The sequence below is a fragment of the Saccostrea echinata genome, unplaced genomic scaffold (genome assembly GCF_033153115.1).
Source record: "Saccostrea echinata isolate AGI-Se365-2 ecotype Australia unplaced genomic scaffold, CSIRO_AGI_Sech_v1 ptg000057l, whole genome shotgun sequence".
Lineage (NCBI taxonomy): Eukaryota > Metazoa > Mollusca > Bivalvia > Ostreida > Ostreidae > Saccostrea > Saccostrea echinata.
The window spans coordinates 2,756,402-2,779,980 of NW_026889806.1; the positions used below are offsets into that span (position 1 = coordinate 2,756,402).

Sequence of the window (23,579 nt, forward strand, 5' to 3'; positions counted from 1 at the left end):
CTTTGCAGTTTCGATTGATGTTTTCCGGTGCAATTTGAAAGAAATGATTTAATTAAACGGTTATACTTTAAATCAGCTGTAAATTGTTCACAGGAAAGGTTATGGCTAAAATTATTTTATTAAGGTTTCAGTAAATTATATGTAAAACTCGATTTAGATTTTATAAACATTTAACGGAAAGATTGATCAATTTTAATTTGAAATGTTTGATTGAGAAAACGCAACTTTTCAAGGAGAAAAAAACAATAGTGGGTCAGCATAAATATTGAATTACTTTAGTATTTCTTTGTTATTTTTTTTTTTATTGATTTAACAATTATTGGGAAAAAAAAGAAAAGATAACTTTTGTCTGCCTGTAAACAATAATAAATGAATAAAAAAACGTGAATGGGAAAAAAAGTGTCAGATATTTGGATAAATCGATACAAATACGACCTTGTAATGACAACCAACAACACCTTTCATAGAAATATTATTAAGTTTACCCAACTTGATGGCTTTTTTTTTTTTTTTTAGATTAAAGAGTATCCGGTGTCTGTATGTCGTGTGTTGTCTGTAAGTTTTTCAGAAAATTCCTGGGTTATATTTTAAACCGAACTTGACACAAAGTATCCTTGGAAGGGGACTCAAAGTTAGTTCAAATGAAGACAAAACTTTGTGCGAATTCTTCCTTAGATAGTGCAGAGTCAAGTTTGTTCAATTTATGAACCCTGGGGCTAAGATGGCGTCACAATAGGGAGCCCAGATAACATGCCTGTATTGGGCCAACGTTGGCCCAACAAAACCTTTTTTGTTGGGCCAACGTTGGCAAACTTGCGTTGGCCCAATGTAATTTTGCTAATCGGCCCAACGATGGGCCAATATGTTGGTGCAACGATGGCCCAACATTTTTGACTTTCATGCCAACCAAAAACCAATGATGGACCAACATTGAATTTTTCTCAAATCTTTTAATTAATGTTGGATTAATGTTGGCCCAACATTGGCCCATCTCATTTTTTCTTATGTTGGCCCAATGTTGGCCCATGCATATATTTTTTTTTAACTTATTACATGTTGTTGCTTACCATAGCTTATATATTAAACTTCATAATTTTGATATACAGACTACATTCTGAATTATACTGCAAGGTATAGATATTTCTGCAACACATTTAAAAAAACTTGGTTATAAAATCAAATAAAAACTAAAGTCATTTTTGTGTATTGCTAACCATATCTATAAAAGAACAATTAAGTTAACTGCAAAAACTGAATAAATACTTTCTAGCCTAATGCTATGACATGAAATTATGAAATGAATAAATAAGATGTAAATAGATGTATAAATCTTATTTATTTATCATTAATGAAACATTTGTTTTATTCTGTTTCTCCCTCGGCCTCCCTGGCATTGTTCCTCTTTTTTTCTTCTCTCTTCTTTCTTCCCCCATCACGATCTGCAGCATATCTCAGCCAGTCTTTGATAAGCTTTTCGATGTCATCATCTGTTGCCTGAGCACAAAATCTGTTCTTCCTGACAGCCTCTGTTAATAATGAATATGTTTTCTTATTTCATTGTATTAAAATGCATCTCACGAACACAGATGTTTTATTTTACCAGACCATGTCTATTGTTACAATAAATTTACACAAAAATGTACTTTATATGGAACACCTTATAAAACTATAATTTGCTCATGTACATGTTATTTATAATCTGGTCTTTTCAGGAAATGTCACCAAAAAATTATTAATAGAATAAAAACCATTTGGTTTGATTCAATACTTAGCCTTGACCATATTCAAATGAGGGAAAAACTTACTCAGCACAACATTCTTCAACTTCAGAGTCGAAAATCCTCTTTTTTTCCCTTTCCCTTTCCAATTAAGTTGCAGAGCCAGTTCATTCTTTAGAAGAAAGGATAGGAGTCTCCTTACATTGGACTGGAGTGAGTCACCTCCGATGGAGCAAAGATTTGACAGCTGAAAATAAAAATTGATTTCAGTAGAATTATCTATTCATATATATTTTTTTTTAAAACTAAGAGAAAACATAATAACACATACAGGTAAATGTATTACATGTAGGTACAAAACAATGACAATGAGTTTCTTGTTTTTAAAGTATAAATTCATAAATTGGCCACTTACCAATGCTTTGACAATATCCACATTTTCCAACTTCTCCTCTAAGCTGTCCAGGTCCTCGAGGTTTTTCAGAGGAAAATCTATGCCAAGGTCTAATTCTGGCTCATTTCCTCCCACTGGGAAAGGGACATCAACTTTTGTTTGGATGTTTTGCAAAAGTTTTGTGTTAAATCGAACCTGTCCTTTTATTTCTTCTAAGATGGATATGATCTTGATTTCAGTTGCTAGAAAGACATATATAATACATGTTATCATATTTTGATAATAATGAACACCTGCTTTATATTGCAAAGAGTTCTAAATAATTTTTTCAAAGATTTACCTGTTACTCTTGGCTGTGCTTTCTGAATAAGTGTGGGGGAGGCAGGTGAAGACAGGTGAGGGGATCTTACTCCAGAGGGCTGCTTTGATGGTTCTGTCAACGTTGGTTCCTTACGTTGTGGTAATGGTGATGGTAATGGGGGTAATACAGGGAGAGGTGGTAATTCTGGGAAAGAGTTTGCCTTTTTTCGTGGGGATCTTCTTAATGGAGCTGGAATATCTTCCCCCTCACTCTCCGTTGATGATAAATCATTATACTTTGGATTAGGCCTAAAATCCAGATCATCAGTATAATTATTAAAAGAATAAATATTTTTTCCTATTCCTTTATATATTGATCAAGATGGCCTCTGCTGAAATATGAACAGTTTACCTTTTTTTTCTTTTCTGGACCTTTTCTTCTCTGATTGCATCATCTATGTCAGTTGTTTCTAAACTTGATGTCAATACTGCATTTGATAGTTTTCCCCTGGCTTTGTCAAAGTTGTCTTGAAAATAAAACAAAAGGATATGTAACACTATATCACTACATCAAATAAACATTTTAAAACTTAACTAATTAATTACAAATTAAATTAAATGTGCACTTAATAAAAAAAATTACATAAATTTCATAATCATTAAAAAGTTGAAGCATATATTAAAAGAAACCATATAACTTACCAGATTCATAAAGCACTCTAACATCAAGGCACATGTAGTCTGCCCCTGGTATTGTGCAGCGCTTCACTGCAGCATGGATTTTATCCGAATTCCTCCACATTGGCCAATAAGCTTTTTTTTTGTTCTCTGTCAGCCATGAACATGGGATGACATCTACTTCAAGGCCATCTGTGAACTCCACAACAGCATACATAGACCTATCATAAAATTTATTTACTTTATAATGATGATACATAAACATTTGTTTATGCATATTTTCAAAATTATTTTGAGTTTTTTAAATTTCCATTTTGTGACCCTGTTTTTAAACATTGCGAATCTGCCATCATAACCTATTTACCAAATATTGCTGGTATAAGGGATTGCTAAAAATTTTCTGTTATGTGGAAACAACACACACTTTGATTGAATTTCTGTCAGCTTTGCAACACAGGTGTGAACTTCCAAATCATACACTATCTGAATTCCAAGTAAATTTGATGACACAGGGGTGTCAAAAAAGTCCTCTGTTTTCCTAAATGCACAATACACTATAAAAACATCAGCATCTTTTAATACTATATTCTTGACAAGAACTATTTTTCCATTTACACGAACACAACAATCTTTAGCATTAAGTTTTATGCTGTAATTGCTAGTTTCCAGTGTTCTGTACTGAATGCCATTTGCAAGAACATCTGGCACTGGTCCTAATACATGCTCTTTTCTGAGAATTGGGTATTCCTTTTCTCTTTTGTTAGATGTATTCATATTTTTCTGTTCAGAAAGTCTACGAATTATTTGCTGCAGAGCAAATGATGGTTTACGAACCATGCGTTTTAACTTTCCTAAGAAATTTTCAAATGGGAATGATGACACATTATCAAGACTACCATACTTTGCAGCGTCATTTGATAAATGAACCAGTCCATGAACATTATAAACCAACATGTCATTACCGTACATCTGACCAAAGTGGGAAACAAAGGCAACAAGAAGGTCATGAGCATATACATTGTATATATTGCATAAACTCTCATTCAACAATATATGCATTGCAACAAAGAGGAGCAAAAAATTTTTGTATATGTTTTGATGAACAACGTTCAGGAGGACTAATGGGCCAGTATATAATAAAAATTGTCTAAACTCTGTTGCCTTCCAGCGGTCAAGAACATCTAAGGAACGGGGTTTGCGAGAAAATTCACAGGGAACATAATTTTTCAAAGAAAGCATTGAATCAGATATTTGATTTAGATCTTGAGAGCCTAACCTATATCTTAGAGGACCCTTTTTCCACAAAAGCAGCATACGCTTAACAACTCCAAGACAAACTAAATGCATGTAATCTTGGGGAAATTGAGAAACCATATCCATATTCAATTCTACTAGAGGTGATATGCCTTTGTGATGGTCCTCATCTTCGAATGCATTAAATGAAGCATCAGTTCTCAAAGGTGCATTAGTTTCAGGAAAAGTCATTTTTCCCAAATATACACCACACTGAGTACACTTATCACATCCCGAGTATCCAGAATGACCCTTGATACATTTAACAAAGGCTCTTGCAGGTGCATCACAAATGACCGAGTCCAATATCACATTGAAATGTTTGCCATTAATGTCAAAACCATTATCATTTAGTTCTTTGAATTCATCCACAAATTTTTGCAAGTAATCATTCAAATTACTTGGTTTGCTTTGTCCAGAAAACAGACCAATAATAAAGGGTGTATTGTCACATAAGTTTTGTATTTTCCCCAATATTGGCCAAAATTGATCACTTGTACTCTTGAAAAGTGGCAAACCATCAATATTTATTTGAAGTGAAAAGCAGAATCCATCATCCAATAAATACAAGTGTGGTTCAGCTTTCTGTGATAAACTAGACAAAATACCAAAGTGATAGTACTGTCCTCCTGCTAAATCTGACACATCATATGTTACTTGTGTATGCAACAGAGTTCTGGGATCCTTTGGTAATGTGGGAAAATACTGTCTCAAAAGAGTCAGCAAATACAACAATGCAATGTTTGGTATTTGGAAAGTTGTGGCCCACTCTCCTAGTTTTTGGGAAAAAGGTTTTTCCTCCGGTTCAATATCAGATTCACTATCATCAGAGGATTCACTAATTATGTTTTGTGAATGAAACATATGCTCAAGATTTTCTCTTTCTGATTCATTAACATCAAAATTTTCATTCGTTTGCTCTTGAGTTTCATCAGTTGGTTCAAAATCACTACATGTTGTATTACATGTACCAGCCATGTCAACCAGTTCATTACTACTCTGTACCACATTACTATCTCGAAAATGAGTGTGTGGTACCCCTGAATTATGTCTGTTACTTAGCCTTTCTAAACTCATATTTTGATCTGAAGCCTGTGATTCCTCATGAAGTACTGATTCATTTTGTAAATCAGACAGATGATCGGATATCCGTGATAACACCCCCCTCCTTACTGTCCAGTAAGACTCAATTTTATCAGCCATTTTAATTGGTTAAAAACAGGGTCTTTAAAAACCAACCAAACAAAAAAAAAAAAAAAAACAAATATATTTTCCAGTTAATAGACAGGTCTATGTTTTGCAAATGTTTATAGAATCTAGTACTCTCGAATCTGCAAGAAAAAAATGTTACCATCACTCCTGCATCTTGAACCCGAGCCAAAAATATTACTTAAACCCGATGCATTTTTATTAATACTCTTCCTACTATTTTAAACTATTTAAAAGCAGAAGAAAACATACAATAAAAATGTTAAACTGTTAAATATTTTGTAGAACATTTGAAAATAGAAAATAAGGGGTCCCAAAAAGAATTGTTAAAAATATCGTGGATTGAAACCTTGTAATCTTTACTTTCAGTAAAGGTACATGTATGTATGGTAGGTTTTATTAAACTGTTTAATTAATATTTGCAGGCTGTATATATATATTAATTAAAAGTAATTTGAAAGTCTAAATTCCTATAACTTTTAAGCTTGTTCATCAAAAGAGGCCGCATGACACTGATATATTAACCATTTCATTTTATAAGTTTACATGAAAGCATGTGTAAAAATGCATACTTACATTGTGGTGATATTCAGCTAGAAGCGGTACCTGGGTACCCAGGTAGAAGTAACAATTGTGAACAAAATATCAAAATCCAAACAGTGAAAGCACATACGTCTTTGTCTACTGAACACGCGGCAGTGGTGGGAACTTGCTGACACAGTATCAAGTAGCAGGGAAATTGTGTAATAGAGCTCTGTTGCCAAAGCAACTGGCCAGGCCTGGCCAGTGTCCTGCTGAGAAGGAGAGCCAAGGAAAGTTTTGAAGTGACCTAAATGTATCTTGAAGACACGTTTCTAAACGTTTCTAAAATTAGAACAAAAATAACCGCAGCAAGGAATCCATTTTTTGTGAGGATTGTCTTTCTAAGAAAAATTTAGCCTGGGAATATAATTATATATAATTAAGTTCAAATTCAGAAATTGATTATTGTGTTGATTTAAATCATATTTCAAAATGTATATATATATATATATTTATATCATATCACGTAATCAGAAATGATTATATATAAATAATATTTGATACGAAATGTAAACGTGATAAAATTGAAGATATTGGTTTTGCATTAAACAAAACCCATTATATTCAATACATTATAATTAATCTGCACGTATCATAAACATTTTGATTATTCGACCAATGTTGGCCCAATGTTGGTTTTGTCGTGGCTTGACTCGATCATTCCCTTCGTATAATTTGTATATACCCTTATATTACTTCTGAAATTCGGATCCGACATAAACATTCAAGGGTTTGATGCAGCAACAAGAAGAAAACATAATATAATGATATAATACACTACTAAAAATGTAATTTAATTAAACAGAATTAGAGTTTGTTTCCGCATTGGGCCGATGTCGGTCCAACGCTGCCTTATTAATTATTTTATAAAACGTACAACATGACATTAAGCCAACGTTGGCCCAACGTTGGCACAGCGTACCGAGGCCAACCTAAGTATTAGCCCATTGTTTCAGTCAGTCATAACATCGGGCCAACATTGGCCCAACGTTGTTAAACCGATGCCAACCTTACAACCCACAGCCAATGTTGGCCCAACATAGTCATGTTATCTGGGAGCAAAGGTATGGCGAAAGTCCTTTAAAATCTTCTCAAAACTTAGCTGAACAAAAATAATTGTATTCATCTGCAAGCAAGGATGGGGTCACGGTTATTATTTTATGAAGAAATATTCGAGAAACAATTTTTAATAATCTTCTTCTCAAGAACAGCAGGGTCTTAATTATGCATATTTTAATATGCAAGTATTTGCGTGTATTTGAATTCACAGACACTTGACGTAACATGTGGATTCCAATTTGTTCCATTCATGATTCTTGGGCAGGATGGGGCCACATTTGTAACTCAAAGCTTTAAGAGCATAAAAATCCTCTTCTGGAGAACAATAGGGCGAGGCCACATTAGAGGGTCAATTTAATTAACGTTATATTTGGTCATAAATGTATGAAGGAAAAAGAAAAGTTTCTCGGGGACAACATTTTTAGGCATACAAAGATACACGAATGTCCATGCAGTGTAGAATCAATTTTTTGAAGCTAATCTCTCTGGGCTGAGGGGGGGGGGGGTTACAATTAATAAGGGTCAATATAACATGGGACTGATGATAGAGTTAAATCTATAAAAAAAAAAAGAAGGTTTCTTCTTATAAAGGAAGGATATGAAATAATAGTTAAGCATTCCATGTCGTGAAGATGTATATAGAATAGAATAGAATAGAATAGGATTTATTACCAAATCAGGGCCCAATGGGCATAAACATATAACGTATAATTACAGATAAGATAACAGACAGAATACAACATATAATGAAGAGCAATTCTTCCCATTTAGTACATTGGTGGTGTTTTGAGTTTCACATTTAGACATAGGTTGTCTATATATATATATATATATATATATATATATATATATATATATATATATATATATATATATATATATATATATATATATATATATATATATAATTTGTCCTGATCATGGGTACTTGAGCAAACGTTCGATTGGGGAACTCGATTCAAAGTTCTTTTTAAAATCATTATTTAAAATTAGAAGATTTGGAGTTTAATTTGGTAATCTAATAAGGGGTTTCGTTTTTTATCAATGTATTCAATGGTCATGATGAGAAATATTGACTCATGCGAGCGTTGTGACCCATGGGCCTCTTGTACACGTTCTAGGTTTAGATGTGTTTGTGAGAGATCTTATTGGATGACTAAGAGTTATGTACAGTAAGTTAATGTACATTGTACATGTATGTTGACATGCATACATGTCAGATAGATCTAGTTCAATGTTTTTAAATAAAGCCTCGCTTGATTTTTTTTTTAAATAGGTTTGTTCAGATTTTTTTTACTGCTGAGTCAATCAATTGTAATGTTTTATTGTTTACTTTCTACAAACATGCCAAGTGCTAAACGTATAACATGGGTTGTAACATGTATAACAGGTGACTGACTTCTTCGAGCGATGGCTCTCCAAGTGTTTACGTCACCTCATGTAAACCTTGACCTCTGATCCCAGTTGATACCACATTCCAAATAAACAGAGATGACTTCGTTAAAATTAATAAACTGTGATGTGTCTTTCACCAGTGAGTTAGAATTTTAAGTTTCAATAGATTTTCCATATAAATCCTTAGTAAAAGAGTACATTATGCTTGGATAATGCCAGAACGAATTTCAAACCCCATTGCATTATGGGAAACTCCGTATATCGCAATATGTGGTAAAGTGGGTCAGATAAATTTCAGTGTAATGAGGTCTGTGGCTATGTTGCAAAACGATTGATTTAGTGCTGTTATTATTATTATTTGAAGCGATACATATAAGCATGGATCCATCAGAAATGGGTATGTATACATGTTGACGTTTGAGCATTTACAGTGTTTGTCATGTGCAAAACATTCGATAATCGCACCCAGTACAAGAAATAAACATTAGCTAAACTAGCCGCCATTTTGAAATATTTGGGGTTGAGCGTACCTGTAGAAGGGTTCATCAGGAACATTTTTTGCCTTAGCTCAAATTGTTTATATAAGAACTAAAAAGGTCTAGTGTTTTGAGTATAATTTTTTATCATCATTTTTTGTGTAAACACGGGACAAGATGGGAGAAATATTGCTCGGTTTTAAATCTGGCTAGGTCATGATGCCTCGCGTCTCATGCCCTCTGAATGAACTCCGTTTAAACATTCCGGGGAACAAGCATAGGTGCCATGTTTGATAAATTAGAAAATAATAATCGATTTTTACCCTCATTTATAGCTTACGTCATTTTTTCCGAAAGCTTATTCAATGCGTTAAATCAAATATACAAATATTTCAATGTTATTCATGTTTTATGTAAATACGAAGTGTTAAAGACATTTATTTACCTGTAGTAATGTGACAGTTTGACAAATTGATTATCAGTCATACAGAAAGAATATGACTTTTTAAGGAAATAATTTCCGTTGTTTACACATATTATACGTAACTCACACATATGAAGAAGTTGTAGACAAATATTTCATTATACATTTAGCTCAAAGGGATATAGTTGCATGCTTTCAAAGAATTGCATAACATCATGATATGACGTGTAAACATTTATGTCTATTGTCCAACCAAAACAAGTGGCAAATTGAAAATTTCTTGCTACGGTGTGTAAAATTGCTAGGTGAATGCTATATTGTTTTATTATCCCCTAGCTATGAAGGTGGAGGGGATATAGTAATGTGCATGTGGGTGAGTGTGTGCATTACGGAAGTGACATAATTTCAATCGGGATCAATAGCATTTGCTGCCTTGCTGAATTGAATATTTATTGTTATTCTAAATTGTTTTTCATAATTTTTGTATTGCAATCACAGAAATATACAGAAAAACTAAAAAGTTAAACAAAGTAAACAAAAGCTTCAGTATTTTAACAATATTATTGTCCTTTTTGTAAATGTGAATATTGAGTTGTGCAATCGGATTGGAAGTGGTCTTTCCTCAACACGAAACTTAGGTGAAATGTTCCTCTGATAAGAGAGATAACTTTTCAAAGAAATTCTTCCAAGCTGTCCTATGAATTGTCTTATCAGAGTTTAATAATAAGGACCATATTAAAGTCAATTCCATCGAATAAAAATTATGTTACAAATATTGGTTTATATTTTCTTTTGCCAATATTTTTGATGGTTATTTATAATAGTTGACCTAAAACATTTGCACTCAGGTCTTTTAAACCGTTAAACTTAATTTGAGATATTTCTATCTCTCAATAAATTTTTTAAATGCTTCAGTAATTTATCATATATTAAATGCAGAATTTTCATAATTAATAATTTTTTTTCCCTTAAAAGATATTTTTAAGAAAGATAAATCTTGCTGATGGAAAGATAACACTTGTATTTGGATACATTTTTTTTTACAAGCACAGAAAACAATGTGATATTCTTATTTAAAAAGCAACGCTTCATTATATTTTCTAATAAACATGTATGACAGTAAATATCATTTTCATATATACCTCATATTTTTAATTTTATGTTGAGATAATATAATTGATCTTTCTATTTACTGTCTTGTGTTTTCATCATACCATGATTAGGTAGACACAATATTCACAATATTCATTTTTGAAAAAGTAAGCAACGGTTTATACTATAAACTATTTTCCATTTGAATCTAATGCTATTGTAGCTGATGAAAATCAATGTTGTGAATTTAAAAAAAAAAATGGTGAAATTTAGAGCAGAGGGATATTTCACCTTAACTGCTTACTTTAATCAGTTAATGGAAGTATCCAAGGTAAATATGTCATAAATTTTTAAAGTGTAAGAGATTATATGACATGTTTCATTAAATATAAAGAAAGAAATAAACCATGTAATCATGATATATGTTTTGACAATAGCAACCATGCATAGGCATTTATGTTTTCAGGATTAATCTTGGTATCTCAGCTCACATTCCAATATGGAATGGTGGGTGTGTTGTAAGAAACAGATCTCTTAGAAATGTTCTCTTTTGCAAGGGAATGCTGTGATTTGTTGTGCCCTAGTTAGAATAATTATTTATATCACACCTTTTATGAATGCATATGTATATGAATTAAAAATGCAAAATATAAAATGAGCATATTGTAAAGTTAGTGTGTAATTGTTTTTTCCAGATTCTCTAGATGGGGTAAGCAGCAATTCAAGCATGTCAACAGCTGCCAGTATCAACATGGGGATGTCTCCCTCAATGGGAATCAGCTCCATGGCACAGATGGGTTCCCCACCAGACATTAAGCCAGATATAAACTCACTAGTTTCACCCTCATTTTATCCCTATGGAATTCAACACCCTATGTCCCAGTCACAGGCCTCCCCTGGGTCCCAGCCCATGATGTCACCGGGTTTGCACTCGCCTTCTTCTTCAGTAACATCCCCCTCCATGATGTCCATTGGTTCTCCTGGGTCTGCAGCCTCACCCCCGGGAACAAACCCACACATGCCACACAGTAATCTCAACAGTAAACATATCTGTGCTATATGTGGAGACAGAGCTTCAGGGAAACATTATGGAGTCTACAGGTATATTTTCAATATTTTCAGTTTCTACAACCCAAACAACATATTTGATAATATTACACAAGTTTTGATCAACTTTTATAATAGTTTGAACCAAGAGCACAAAACAGGCAGCAGTCTTTACCAAAACTAATTTCCACCACTGGCCTGGAGGACCTGCCAGTCTATGAAAACTACAGCTCCCTTGGGATATTAGGAGCTCCTCCCCAACCCCACCCCCCACCCACCCAACAAACACACACATTTTCATTATCAGATAAAGTGTTCTTTAATCTTTATTATCAATGACAATTATCTAATTTTTAACTTTCTTTAAATGTTGTCTTTTTGTGTATCAGTCACAACTTCTTTTCTAATGAGAATGTAAACATATGAGTCAACACTGTTGTGATTGAAAGTACATGTATATCTAAAGTTTAAAAGTGCTGTTTTTAGGAAAGAAATGAGACTAGCTCCTCCAAAATTAAGTTTTTATTTGCATTGATTAAATATTTCAAATGAATTGTAAATATATTTTTTGTGTTCCTGTAATAAATCACATAACACTTACTCTTCAGATGATTGAGTCAATGAAAGTACCCACATGAATTTGGCATAAACAGAGGAATGGAGGAAATTAAGATAAAAAGAGGATTTTTTTTTTAAGGAATAAATAACTCATGTAGTACTGCTAAATAGATTAGAAGAAGGAGGTTAATGAAAAGTTTGATTTTTTTTCATTGGTCGGGGATTTTAAAGCAAAAATTTGGCAAAAATACCGGCTTTTTAAAAATCCCCGAAAGCCCATCAAAATTATTTTCAGTTTTACTGCCCCCCAGCATATTTTACTGGCCTCATCTTCTTAGACTTGTGGGTTTTGGTAAAGACTGAAGCAAAGTAGGAGAAGTTGCAATTGGTAAAAAAAAACAGATATAATTTAACATATGGATTTTCTTCTGGTGATGATTTTTAGATCAATTTATGTTTACTTTTAGTTGTGAAGGTTGCAAAGGATTTTTCAAAAGAACAGTGCGAAAAGACTTGACATATGCTTGTCGGGATGATCGCAACTGTATTATAGACAAGAGGCAGAGAAACCGATGCCAGTACTGCCGCTACATGAAGTGTCTAAACATGGGAATGAAAAGAGAAGGTATGCAGCTCATTGTCAACTGGGACAGATAGTCTTTGGAAGCGTAGTATTCACAGATAGCTTGTATATATATTAATTCCTTAAAATCCACTGATACAAACTGCATGCAAAACTTGTGGCTGTATTAAAATGTTTAAGTTCAGTTAATTTGTCAGCTCAAAATAAATGAGGTTGGGTGATGCACAGCTTAAGAGTTAGTTACTAATGAATTTTGAAAGTGTGCAAACTTAAAGAATGAATTTGAAAAAAATATATATACTTACAGAGATAGATTATCTTACAGTGTGATCATGTATACTTTGATTATGTTTATGTATTTTTGCACACACAAATATGTTGACAATTAATATTTGAATTACTTTTTCTTTTTTTTTTCTTTTTACACTTTATGCAAGCTAATTTGTTCTAGAGGAAAGAAGTAAAGTTCTATTTAAAATATATATATATATTTCAGTTACAATTTAGGGGTCTAGGGAGTAGAAAAATTTTCTTAAATGTCAAACACAACAATATTTGTAAACATACCATACTGAACAAAAATTATTGCAATTTGCAAAAAAAAAAAAAAAATGGTATGGCAAAGTGCTAAGTTTTTTGAATGATGAAAAGACATGAAAATTTGTCCACATTAAACTAAACTACATGCTATAGAGTGTTCTATTTTTTAACCCTGTACAGTATGCATCAGTATTCACCTTGACAATCACTAACAGACTGGTACACAGCACATTTGTATCATTAGGTTTGGAAGGTTGTCTAAGTACAGAGGAAAACATTGTCTGTAGAACTGTGTCATACTTCATTAGTGTTCGTCTTGTCATTTGCATGTGTGTTGGTGAAATATTGTAACTTTGTAACACATATTTATTTTGGGGAATATAAGACTTTAATCATCAAAGTCAGGTAAATAAAGTAAAATTGTTTGAATCTGTTTGCCTTAAGGACAGGAGACAGATATGGCACACTTATTTTGTGTCATTCATATGACATCTGTTCCCCAGATTATGTTTGTGGTCTGTGTAGGGTTTTGTGTTATTTCACATTTGCTTCATGTTGATATTACAGATGTTAAATGCAGCACCGATGCAGGGCGCCAAGGATCATGTACGTAGGAGTGGTAAATAGGGTAGAAGGGAGGGGAGAAATTACCAACGGTACATGTGTTTGGCATTGGCATTTAAATATCTCCATCTCTCTGCAATGAATTTAAAATCCTCTTTTGAAATGTTTTTCCACTGAAGTCAAACTGTGTTTCATAAAGTCTTCACAAATAGAGCTTTCCAGGCACTTTAAGAATGCCAGCTTAAAGCTTTGCTTTTAGAACATTCAAAATTAAATTCACTTTTCCCCTATCTTCTGCCTGTTCATTAGATTTAATTAAGTTTTACAGGAAAAGACAGGAATAGAAACTTGTGCAAAAATGAAATTTCCTTGAAAATGTTTTGAGACTTGGAAAGTTTTTAGGGCATGTATTGCCAAGCATATATTTACATGTCTAGTACTAAACTACTGTAGTGACGACTCTGTGTGGAAGGGTTACTTAATACACTATTATCTGTTAACTTTTCTTTCCAGTGACCTTAGAATTGGTGTTCCCTGATTGGTCCATTCAAAACTTTTCCAGGGCTGTGATTGGTCTAATTTCACCTATTTACCACTTCTGCATGCCTGATTGATAAAAAAAAAAATGTCTTACAAATCTCAAGAATTATTGTTAGGACTTACTGACTTCTGTTAGGTTGTTATTATGCTTTAATGGATGAAATCAATCATTGAACGAATAATTTATTTAAGATTTCATTGAAATGATCCTTTGGATTGATTGTCATTACATTTAGCTAAAGGCTGTTTTTACTGTACACCAGATGCAGTGTTGCTTGCAAGTGCATGATTTCTTTTTATCTTCTGCATAATTCAAAAATTACTAAAAAGCTAGTTACCCTCTTGAAATATTAGAGAATGTTATTTGGACTTTGAAGAAATCTTGCAGAGACTGTCATTTCTCAGGCAATGATATTCAGATCCTGTGAAATCTGGACAGTGAACAGATCCATTGTAGTGGTAACAGCATGCAATGTATTACTGGGCTTAGATCTGTAGTTCAAACAAGTACACACACCATACTTTGGCTGTATCAATATTTGTGTCAAACACCATGCATGGATTTATAGTAGACATTGCTCACTTACCCAAAAAGCTTCTGAGTGGTATAAAAAAATCATAGTCTAACAAAAGTTCACAATTTTTCATCTTTGATTCCAAACAGCACTGCACGTCACCAAATCTGTCTCAAAGTAAGCTTCAAACTGAAAAGAAGTCCAGTGTTCATATTCCAACACAGACATCTTTTGAATTCTCAAAATCTGAGTCTTCTGACAGCTTTAATACATGTGTAGTTTAACAGCTAGATTGGTTTAGGTGAGCAATACTACCTTTTCTTAACAAAGTCAGCCTCTTGAATACAGAATCTTTGTTTTGTTGACAGCTGTCCAGGAGGAGAGACAGAGAGTTAAGGAGAAGGGCGAAGGAGAAGTCGAGAGCACAAGCAGTGCTAACTCAGACATGCCTGTAGAGAAAGTCTTGGAAGCTGAATTAGCAGTGGAACCAAAGACAGACACATATATAGATGCTCAGGTGACAACTAGTTTATTCATTTTGACCTATGAACCAAGTGGGTTTTTTTTTCTCTCAATAAAATCATCTGCTAGATGTCATTGAGTGTATTTTAATGTTTTAGATTTTTCACACATTGACTTTGTAAAATTATCACAAAACTTGAGGAATTTTATCCAAACTAAGACATTGACAGATAGTATAAATGAGAGTAGTTGACAGGTTAGAGACAGTGGCATGTAGCCGACTGAACTCTGATGATTTCTGAATAAACAAGATACATGCTTTGGTTACTGATAGAAGCAGTTGCATCATTTAGTGTGTCTTCAAAGCAGTTATCACAAGATAAGGGGAGGAACTTTGTTTCCTATCTCTAAAGTAAATAGATTGTTTCAAAACAATTTCAGCATTTCTCCAAGTTCCAGTATATCCCATCCATTTCTTTTATCCATCAATGTAATCAAGTTGAAGAAAGGGAAACAGAATTCAGAAAACTTGGTCAAAACACAATATGAGACATTATTTTTTAATTTGTTTTATTTTAAAAGTTTTAGAAAATATACATTTAAGGCCAAAAAAAAAAAATAACTTGGTTCTCAGGCCAGTTTTCTCAACAAAAATAAATGCGGGAGGGAGGCATTTTTTTTCCTTTTTATCTCATAAAAAACAGACGCGGGAATTTTGATTTTTTTTTTTAATAATTTCAAAACTAGCAACTTTTAATCAACAGTGCTTCAACATCGAGTGTAGAAATCAAGACAATTTATTTCCTGCTTCTTTCTCTTTTCTCTTACATCTTCTACATTCTGATGATTTGTGTAATGAAACGATGTGTTAAAAAACCCAGACGTGTTAAACTTACAGAACCCAACACTTTTAGTGATGCATCTGGTCAATTGCTTATGTAACACAACTAATCTAAGTGTTTCAGCACTATGAATAGCACTTATGATTTTATTAAACATTGTCAAATTTATCAGTCAGTGTTTTACCCACACTAATTGAAATCTGCGAATCTTGCTGACGTCCAAGTTCAGAGGTTAAGGTAGCCATCTTTGATCGAGTTCTACCATGGTAAATCCTTCAGAAACCCACTTTGTACCGTGAAAGTATTACAGTCATTCCCTTATGAATTTGCACTGAAATCCATGCCATCATGACTAAACTTAATCTTGATGCCTTATCCTGTTAACTCGACGGCCATGTTTGCGATTTTTAACTAGGTCAGTAGTTTGGATCATCTTGATGTTTCTCAAACGTTTTACTGATTTCTAAAATGCAGTCAAAATGTGGTCGGGAATTCCGGATTTTTTTTTGGCACCACACAAGCGCATGAGAGAAATTTTATTTTATTCATTTAAGGATAAAAATGGGTAATGCGCATCGTTGAATGAGATGCGGGCGGGCCTGAGAACCAAGTTATTAATTTTTTTAGGCCTAATATATCACATGTCTGCCTTATTGAAAACACAGTACCAAATGATGGTTAAAGTGTTTATATGCAGTCTCTTGTTTTATTTCAGTAAATCTTGTTTTATTGTTAAAGCATTGCAAAGAATAAAGTTTGGAGCACATAATTCAAAGAGAAATTTTTCTGTTGCAGAAAGATGCAGTAACGAATATATGTCAGGCAGCAGACAAGCAACTGTTCACACTGGTGGAGTGGGCCAAAAGAATACCTCATTTCACCGAACTGCCTCTAGACGACCAGGTTATTCTACTGAGGGCAGGTAGGTCAGGGACTCTCAATACGAGTCTGTGTCAATTGAAAGCGGTTCTGAAATTAACATAGTAATTTGTCAGATACACTTTTGAATATTTAGCTCACCTGATCCAAAAGCACAAGTTAGCTTTCCAAAAGTTAGTCCAGTGGATATATTCATGACATTTGCATTTTTATCTTCTTTTTTCCTTTCCAAATAGAGATAATTATTTAATGATGAAAGAGATGTCTTATCCACTGTGCCAGAAAAGAAAAAAAAAGCCTCTTTATATAGAGTTTATACATTTAAATTAACCCTATTACCAGAAATATATTATTACTTGAAGATTAATACAGAAAGCTAGCCTAAATAATATGTTGGTCGATGAACACATGCACAATAAGCAATTATAATGCTGGAAAGGGGAAATCCTAAACTGTTTATTTTGTGGCATTTTTCCCAGTGCAAGAAATACATGTATACTTACCATTCCCAGATGACAGAGGAAAAATTGCTTCGTGTTGTTGTGAATTATATAAAATTTTTTGCCTTTTCATTCCCTTTACTGATAAAAATAATTTGATTTGAACTGCAAATTTTACAAAAATCAAATGGTTGCAGAATTTACACATTATGTTGTACTCATTTTGCAGAGTTTGTACAAAGCTGCTTACAAATGATTATGTATTTTTTTTTATTTTGCGTAGATTTACTTGATTGTAAAATTTCATATAAAGAAACTGGGGGGATAAGCCGAGCCGTATGCCTACATAACTATCGATAAAAAATCAGTAAATTCATTTTTTAAAAAATTCACTTTTTGTTGAATTAATGTAATGCTTATTACCATTTGCATACAAATTTGACAAAACCTGAATATTGTAACAGCGAAAATGATTCTGATTAACACAAAAAAATGGCATCACGCTTAATTTTCACAAAAACTGACATAAATTGGATGATATAACTACATTTTTTAAATAGAGTGGGTCATCGTACCATTTTTTTGAGAATGATTAATGAAAGGCAATGGAAAGATGTTGCTTTTTACACTTGCAAAAATTTGGTATGAAGACCCACTCTACATAAAAAAATTAAGTTAACTTAGTTACTTACTTACTTATTTTCACCATGGTCTTAAAAAATTCTAAGTCCAAATACGCTTGCTAAATATAGAGAACTGTATGCTATTTAAATGGGTATGTATGTGTGACTCTGTGGTATAGTGGTTAGCGAGGAGCTCTTTAAAGGGACGTTTATTGAGGAAAGTGTTCGAGTCATGATTTTTTTATTTTTTGGGGAGGGTGTTAATTTTGTTTTACTTTATAAAAAATGTCTATAGGAATAACATTTTTTTCACTGGAAATTATATATATATATATGTAGTGATGAACTCATTTACAGTAAATTATTTAAAATGCCGGATAAAAATTATAATAGATATTTGAATACTTTTATTCCTGTTTTTATTTATTTTTACTACAAGCGCTTCTAGATCACCACTATTATTATATACAATGTTAACATTTTTATAATATCTCCACAATAAGTGTTAACACTTATGCAGATTAATTAATAGAAGTCCCTACCCATGTTGGACACTTGTGACAGTAAATGAAAGTCAACTGTTTAGCTTGTTTAGAATATAAATATCATTTTGAGAACTACTGTAAACATTAAAATGCTTAAGTAAATTCAAACAATTGAGAGATTTTTTCCAATAAATGTTCTTGCATAGCTGAAAAATGGGTGCGGGCACATGGCTCGTCTTATTTCCCCAGATTCTTTTATCTGAATCTTCAAAATTATGTGTGTGTGATTGTTTTTCTCAAAACAACTTTGGTTAAGGTGGAATTATAAGAAAACTTAATAATTAACGACAATACACCAGAAGGTGGAATGCAAATTAAAGATCTTGATTTCTCATGATATATTATTAAAGGGAAACAAATCTTGTTTATAAATGGCAGTACACTATTTACAGGTTGGAATGAGCTACTGATAGCTGGTTTTTCACATCGATCGATTGTTGTTAAGGATGGTATACTGCTAGCCACTGGCCTTCATGTACACAGAAGTAGTGCTCACCAAGCTGGTGTTGGAACCATTTTTGATCGTGTCCTCACAGAGCTGGTTGCTAAAATGCGAGAAATGAAAATGGATAAAACAGAGCTGGGATGCTTGCGAGCTATTGTTCTGTTTAACCCAGGTCAGAATCTTGGTTTCACTGGTTAAGATTTAAGAACAATAATTGTAATATCAATTTTAAAACTTACATGTATATTTCATGAAAGTTTGTCAAATCACTTGAGAAATTTGTCTAATTTTGCACTTTCTTTGTATAGATGCTAAAGGCCTTTCTGCTGTTTCTGAGGTAGAACAGCTGAGAGAAAAAGTGTATGCTTCACTTGAAGAATACTGTAAAACGCACTACCCTGATGAACCTGGGCGATTTGCCAAACTACTGCTTCGGTTGCCTGCACTTAGAAGCATAGGGCTCAAGTGTTTGGAACACTTATTCTTTTTCAAATTAATAGGTGATACTCCAATAGACACTTTCCTCCTAGAGATGTTGGAGAGTCCATCCCCAAGCAGCACCTGATTAGGGAGTGCCATGTCCCTATGGAGCAAGTTAAGGATGAGGAGACATTTTCTCGTAAATATTGTCACGGCAACTCTAGTGTTTAAACCATGAATTACTTCTGATGGGCCTGTTTATAAATTCAACTCTGGCAGACTCAGTTTATGTACAGGATCAGTTTATGTCTGATGCTTTCAGTTAGACTCTCCCCCGGTGTCAGGCTATATATAGTGCTAAAACTATAATATTTACCAACTTCAAAATTATACAATTAAGTATCATGAAAACAAGTGTATTTTTTTTATATCTTAAAATCAAAATGTATTAAACATGATATAGCTGTGATTATTTATGATATTCAGAGGTAATTCAAGATGAAACATCATTAAAGTCGTATCGATACACATATACATATGATTCGTGTCCTTTTGACAAGTATTCCTAATTTAGGAAAATTGTCAAACATATTTGCAGCTGGGATTTTTTTGTAAGATTGGTTTATGTAGCATTTTATTGAAGCTTGTTTTCATGTATTCTCCTAAATAAATTGACATATATATCTGTTGACTCCATATGGAGCATAGGACTGCCTCCTAAATGAATGAATGAATGAATAAAATGCATCTTCTGAAATAAATCAACCAGATTCATTAAGAATACACAGACAAGATGGTATTTATTGTAGATGTCATATATAATCTTGTTAAAAATGCAGTTATAATTTGAAAATTACGAATTGTGACTTTATTCCATAGAAATATGATAATTGTTGAAATCTTTTTTTCATTTGTCATTTGGAATGCAAGGTTTGGCAAGAAATTGTATGATTTATGTGTGGTTCAAAATATTCTCTTATGTAAGATATCTGCATTAAATGATTGGTGTTTAGAACATGGAGGAATAAGAAGAGAAAATGCCCACTATTGGTCAAGGTATTGTTGCTTTTATTTTTTTTTTTAGTGAGAGGATATTTGCTCCATTATGTTAAAAGTATCTTTCACAAGCTGGTTCAAGTTAAAATATAGAATTTTGAGTTAACTATGAAAGAAAATTAAACATGGAATGAGGAATCACTTCATATTGTAAATACAATATTATAAAACATAGTTGTATGAAAAAATATAAAACTTGATAGTTAAAAAGGCATAGCATAATTGAGATTTAAACACCACATAGAATTACCATAGACAAAAAATATTGCGCCATTTTTATTCTGTGAATGTTGAAAACATTGCATTAAAATAATGATTTTATATACTAGGGGCATTTTCTACATCTTATTCCTCCAATTTCTTTCAAAAGGAATTCATCGTGTTTTAAATAGAGGTTTTGTAACACTGAGAAAGGTTATAGCTGGTGTTCATTTCCACAATTCTATGTACCGTATGTATCAACATAAAAGCACATGGTTTAAATGATTTTATGTACTCTGTATGACAAAATGGAGATTAATTGTATGATTTCTCACTTACTGTTTTATTCTGATGATTAAGTCAGACTTGCCCAGATATCAAAGGAGATGTGATTTGTGAAGGACTTTATATCAGTTTCCAGTTGTCCCTTTGTCCCTGACACATTGTGTATATTCATGAGTAATGCTTGACAATGTTGGAATCTTACCATTGTAACATTTCAGTAAAACAGTTATGGTAAACCACATGCAGCTGTCAAAATGATTTATGTCCAGTGTTTATATCATTAATTTGTTATTTGGAGGTAATAAACAGATATTTGCATAAAGTGGGTTTGCTATAGATTTTACTGTTATGGTACATACATTGGTATAATTCTCCCTGTTGATACACATTACGAGGATAATTTCTAATGAGATGATTATCAAGAGACTTTATTATTTAGTGGAATATAGTGCTATGTTTGAGAGACTGAATTTACTGACTGTCACTATCAATGTGTGTGATTTTTGTCCAGCTTATTTGCATATGAGTGTTAAATTGTTAATTCATGTATAATAATTTGAATTTTGCGCACCTTTACTCAAATCTCAAGACATATGGTATCGTATTACTTGATTTTGGAAAGTAGTATCAAATATATAATAAAAAGCTGATTTGATAAGTTTGTTTAGAATATACTTATTGAAGTTTATTTTTAGGTAAAACATTAGGGGGAAAGTTCGAAATTGTACCTAGAATTGTTACAAATTTTTATACTCCGCATGCTTTTGAGGATTTACGGTATTTTATTATAGAAACTTTGGTTTTCTTTTATAGAATTATTTTTGGGAGATCAGGTTTTGTAGGATCGTAATGGGGACATATGATGTCCTAAGGTTTGTTGATAGTTTTACTGTTAAGTGCTAACTTTTTATCAGATCATATGTATATATTGTACATTATTCATTTATGTAGATGAAATCGTTATTTTACATAAAAATACAATATGTCTAAATGAAATCTTGTTCAAAACTTTTCATTTCTACTGCAGCCAGTTGACAGACAGATGGACAGGAAGCCTATAGTTCCTCCGGTTTGGCCACTAATAATCCAATTGTCATTATCAGTACTTTATTCGTGTAACCGGAGGGGACTGTAGGTCAGTCATTCTGTTCCACCAGGTTTTCCAGACTTTTTTTTTCTAGATGCTTGTATATATATTGAACTGATTTTTGATGGGAGTCCATTTTGATGAGTTGCATATCAAATGCATATCGTTTCTCTCGATAATTTTTGACGAACAAGTAGAGGACTAAGTATTGCTTACGAAATACTCTCAGAATGTTTTTTATAGTCAATGCCATGATGGGGAGACGGAGAAAATGACTTGAGGTCAACCTGTGTAAAATGAGTCAGTGTTATAGAGTATGCAGTTTGAAGATAAACAAATTTCGACTTGCTATAAAGCACAGATGGAAAACAAACTTCCCTCAAAATGGTTCCTTATTCTATTAAAAGATGCATTTTCCTTGTAGCAACACTAATATTTGCGAATGTTGACTAACAAAGTAAATTAAACTTAGATGCTAACACGGAATTCTCAAACTTAAAAAGAATGGTCTGAAGAATACTCCGGGTAGTAGGTATAATCAAAGATGGAACTCCCCTCCCATTTGAATTTTTAGCTCACCTGAGCCGAAGGCTCAAGTGAGCTTTTCTGATCAAAATTTGTCCGTTGTCTGTCGTCGTCGTTAACGTTATTGACTTTTCACATTTTCATCTTCTTCTCCAGAACTTCTGGGCCAATTTCAACCAAACTTGACAAAGAGTATCCTTGGGTGAAGGGGATTCAAGTTTGTTCAAATGAAGGGTCACGCCCTCCTCCAAGGGGAGATAATTGAAAATTAATGAAAAATTAATAACATCCTTTAAAAATCTTCTTCTCAAGAACATCTGGGCCAGAAAAGATGGAACTAATGTGGAATCATTGTCAGGTACTGTAGATTCAAGTTTGTGAAAATCATGACCCTCGGGAGTAGGGTGGGGCCACAGTGGACGATCAAAGTTTTACATAGGAATATGTAGTAAAAATCTTTAAAAATCTTCTTCTCAAGAACAGCAAAGCAATGATTGGTCATATTAATGTGAAAGCATCTTCAGGTGATGTAGATTCAAGTTTGTTGAATCCGGGGGTAGGGTGGGGCCACAGTGAAAGTTCAAACTTGTAGGTAAAAAAAGGTCACCGTCAAATAATATGTAAGCATCCTTAGTGTAGATTCAATTTGTTCAAATCATACCCCCCCCTTTTTAGGGGTAGGTCGGGACCACTATGCATTTAAGCTTTTCAATACTAAACTGATTTTTGTTTGTTTCCTAGCCACAGTGCTCTGGTGAGCGATGTGGCCCCTGGGCCTCTTGTTTGTATGTAGACCTTATAT

The 23,579-nt window shown here is 33.0% G+C and overlaps 2 protein-coding genes across 6 annotated transcripts in view; one reads left to right on the top strand and one right to left on the bottom strand.

The window, feature by feature from the left end:
* LOC133174325 (retinoic acid receptor RXR-like) overlaps nucleotides 1-22,161 on the top strand; it is a 28,151-nt gene extending 5,990 nt beyond the window's left edge. The window contains exons 1-8 of one of the 5 annotated variants that reach the window (XM_061309419.1): nucleotides 8,882-9,025; nucleotides 11,316-11,721; nucleotides 12,693-12,850; nucleotides 13,916-13,954; nucleotides 15,336-15,484; nucleotides 17,067-17,193; nucleotides 19,151-19,375; nucleotides 19,512-22,161. In XM_061309419.1, coding sequence (XP_061165403.1) covers nucleotides 9,007-9,025; nucleotides 11,316-11,721; nucleotides 12,693-12,850; nucleotides 13,916-13,954; nucleotides 15,336-15,484; nucleotides 17,067-17,193; nucleotides 19,151-19,375; nucleotides 19,512-19,768 — 1,380 coding nt within the window. In that variant the 5' untranslated portion in view covers nucleotides 8,882-9,006 and the 3' untranslated portion in view covers nucleotides 19,769-22,161. Of the gene's footprint in view, nucleotides 1-8,881; nucleotides 9,026-9,274; nucleotides 9,386-11,315; nucleotides 11,722-12,692; nucleotides 12,851-13,915; nucleotides 13,955-15,335; nucleotides 15,485-17,066; nucleotides 17,194-19,150; nucleotides 19,376-19,511 lie in introns of those variants that run through there. The other 4 variants (XM_061309421.1, XM_061309417.1, XM_061309420.1 and 1 more) reach the window with 4 other exon arrangements.
* On the bottom strand, nucleotides 1,363-3,332 carry LOC133174249 (uncharacterized). The gene is made up of 6 exons (XM_061309330.1): nucleotides 3,115-3,332; nucleotides 2,825-2,939; nucleotides 2,453-2,721; nucleotides 2,134-2,354; nucleotides 1,806-1,965; nucleotides 1,363-1,526 (listed from the first exon to the last, which is right to left on the bottom strand). The coding sequence occupies exons 1-6, from the start codon at nucleotides 3,305-3,307 to the stop codon at nucleotides 1,363-1,365; spliced, it is 1,122 nt and encodes a 373-aa protein (XP_061165314.1). The 5' UTR covers nucleotides 3,308-3,332.
* Nucleotides 22,162-23,579: the final 1,418 nt, after the last annotated feature.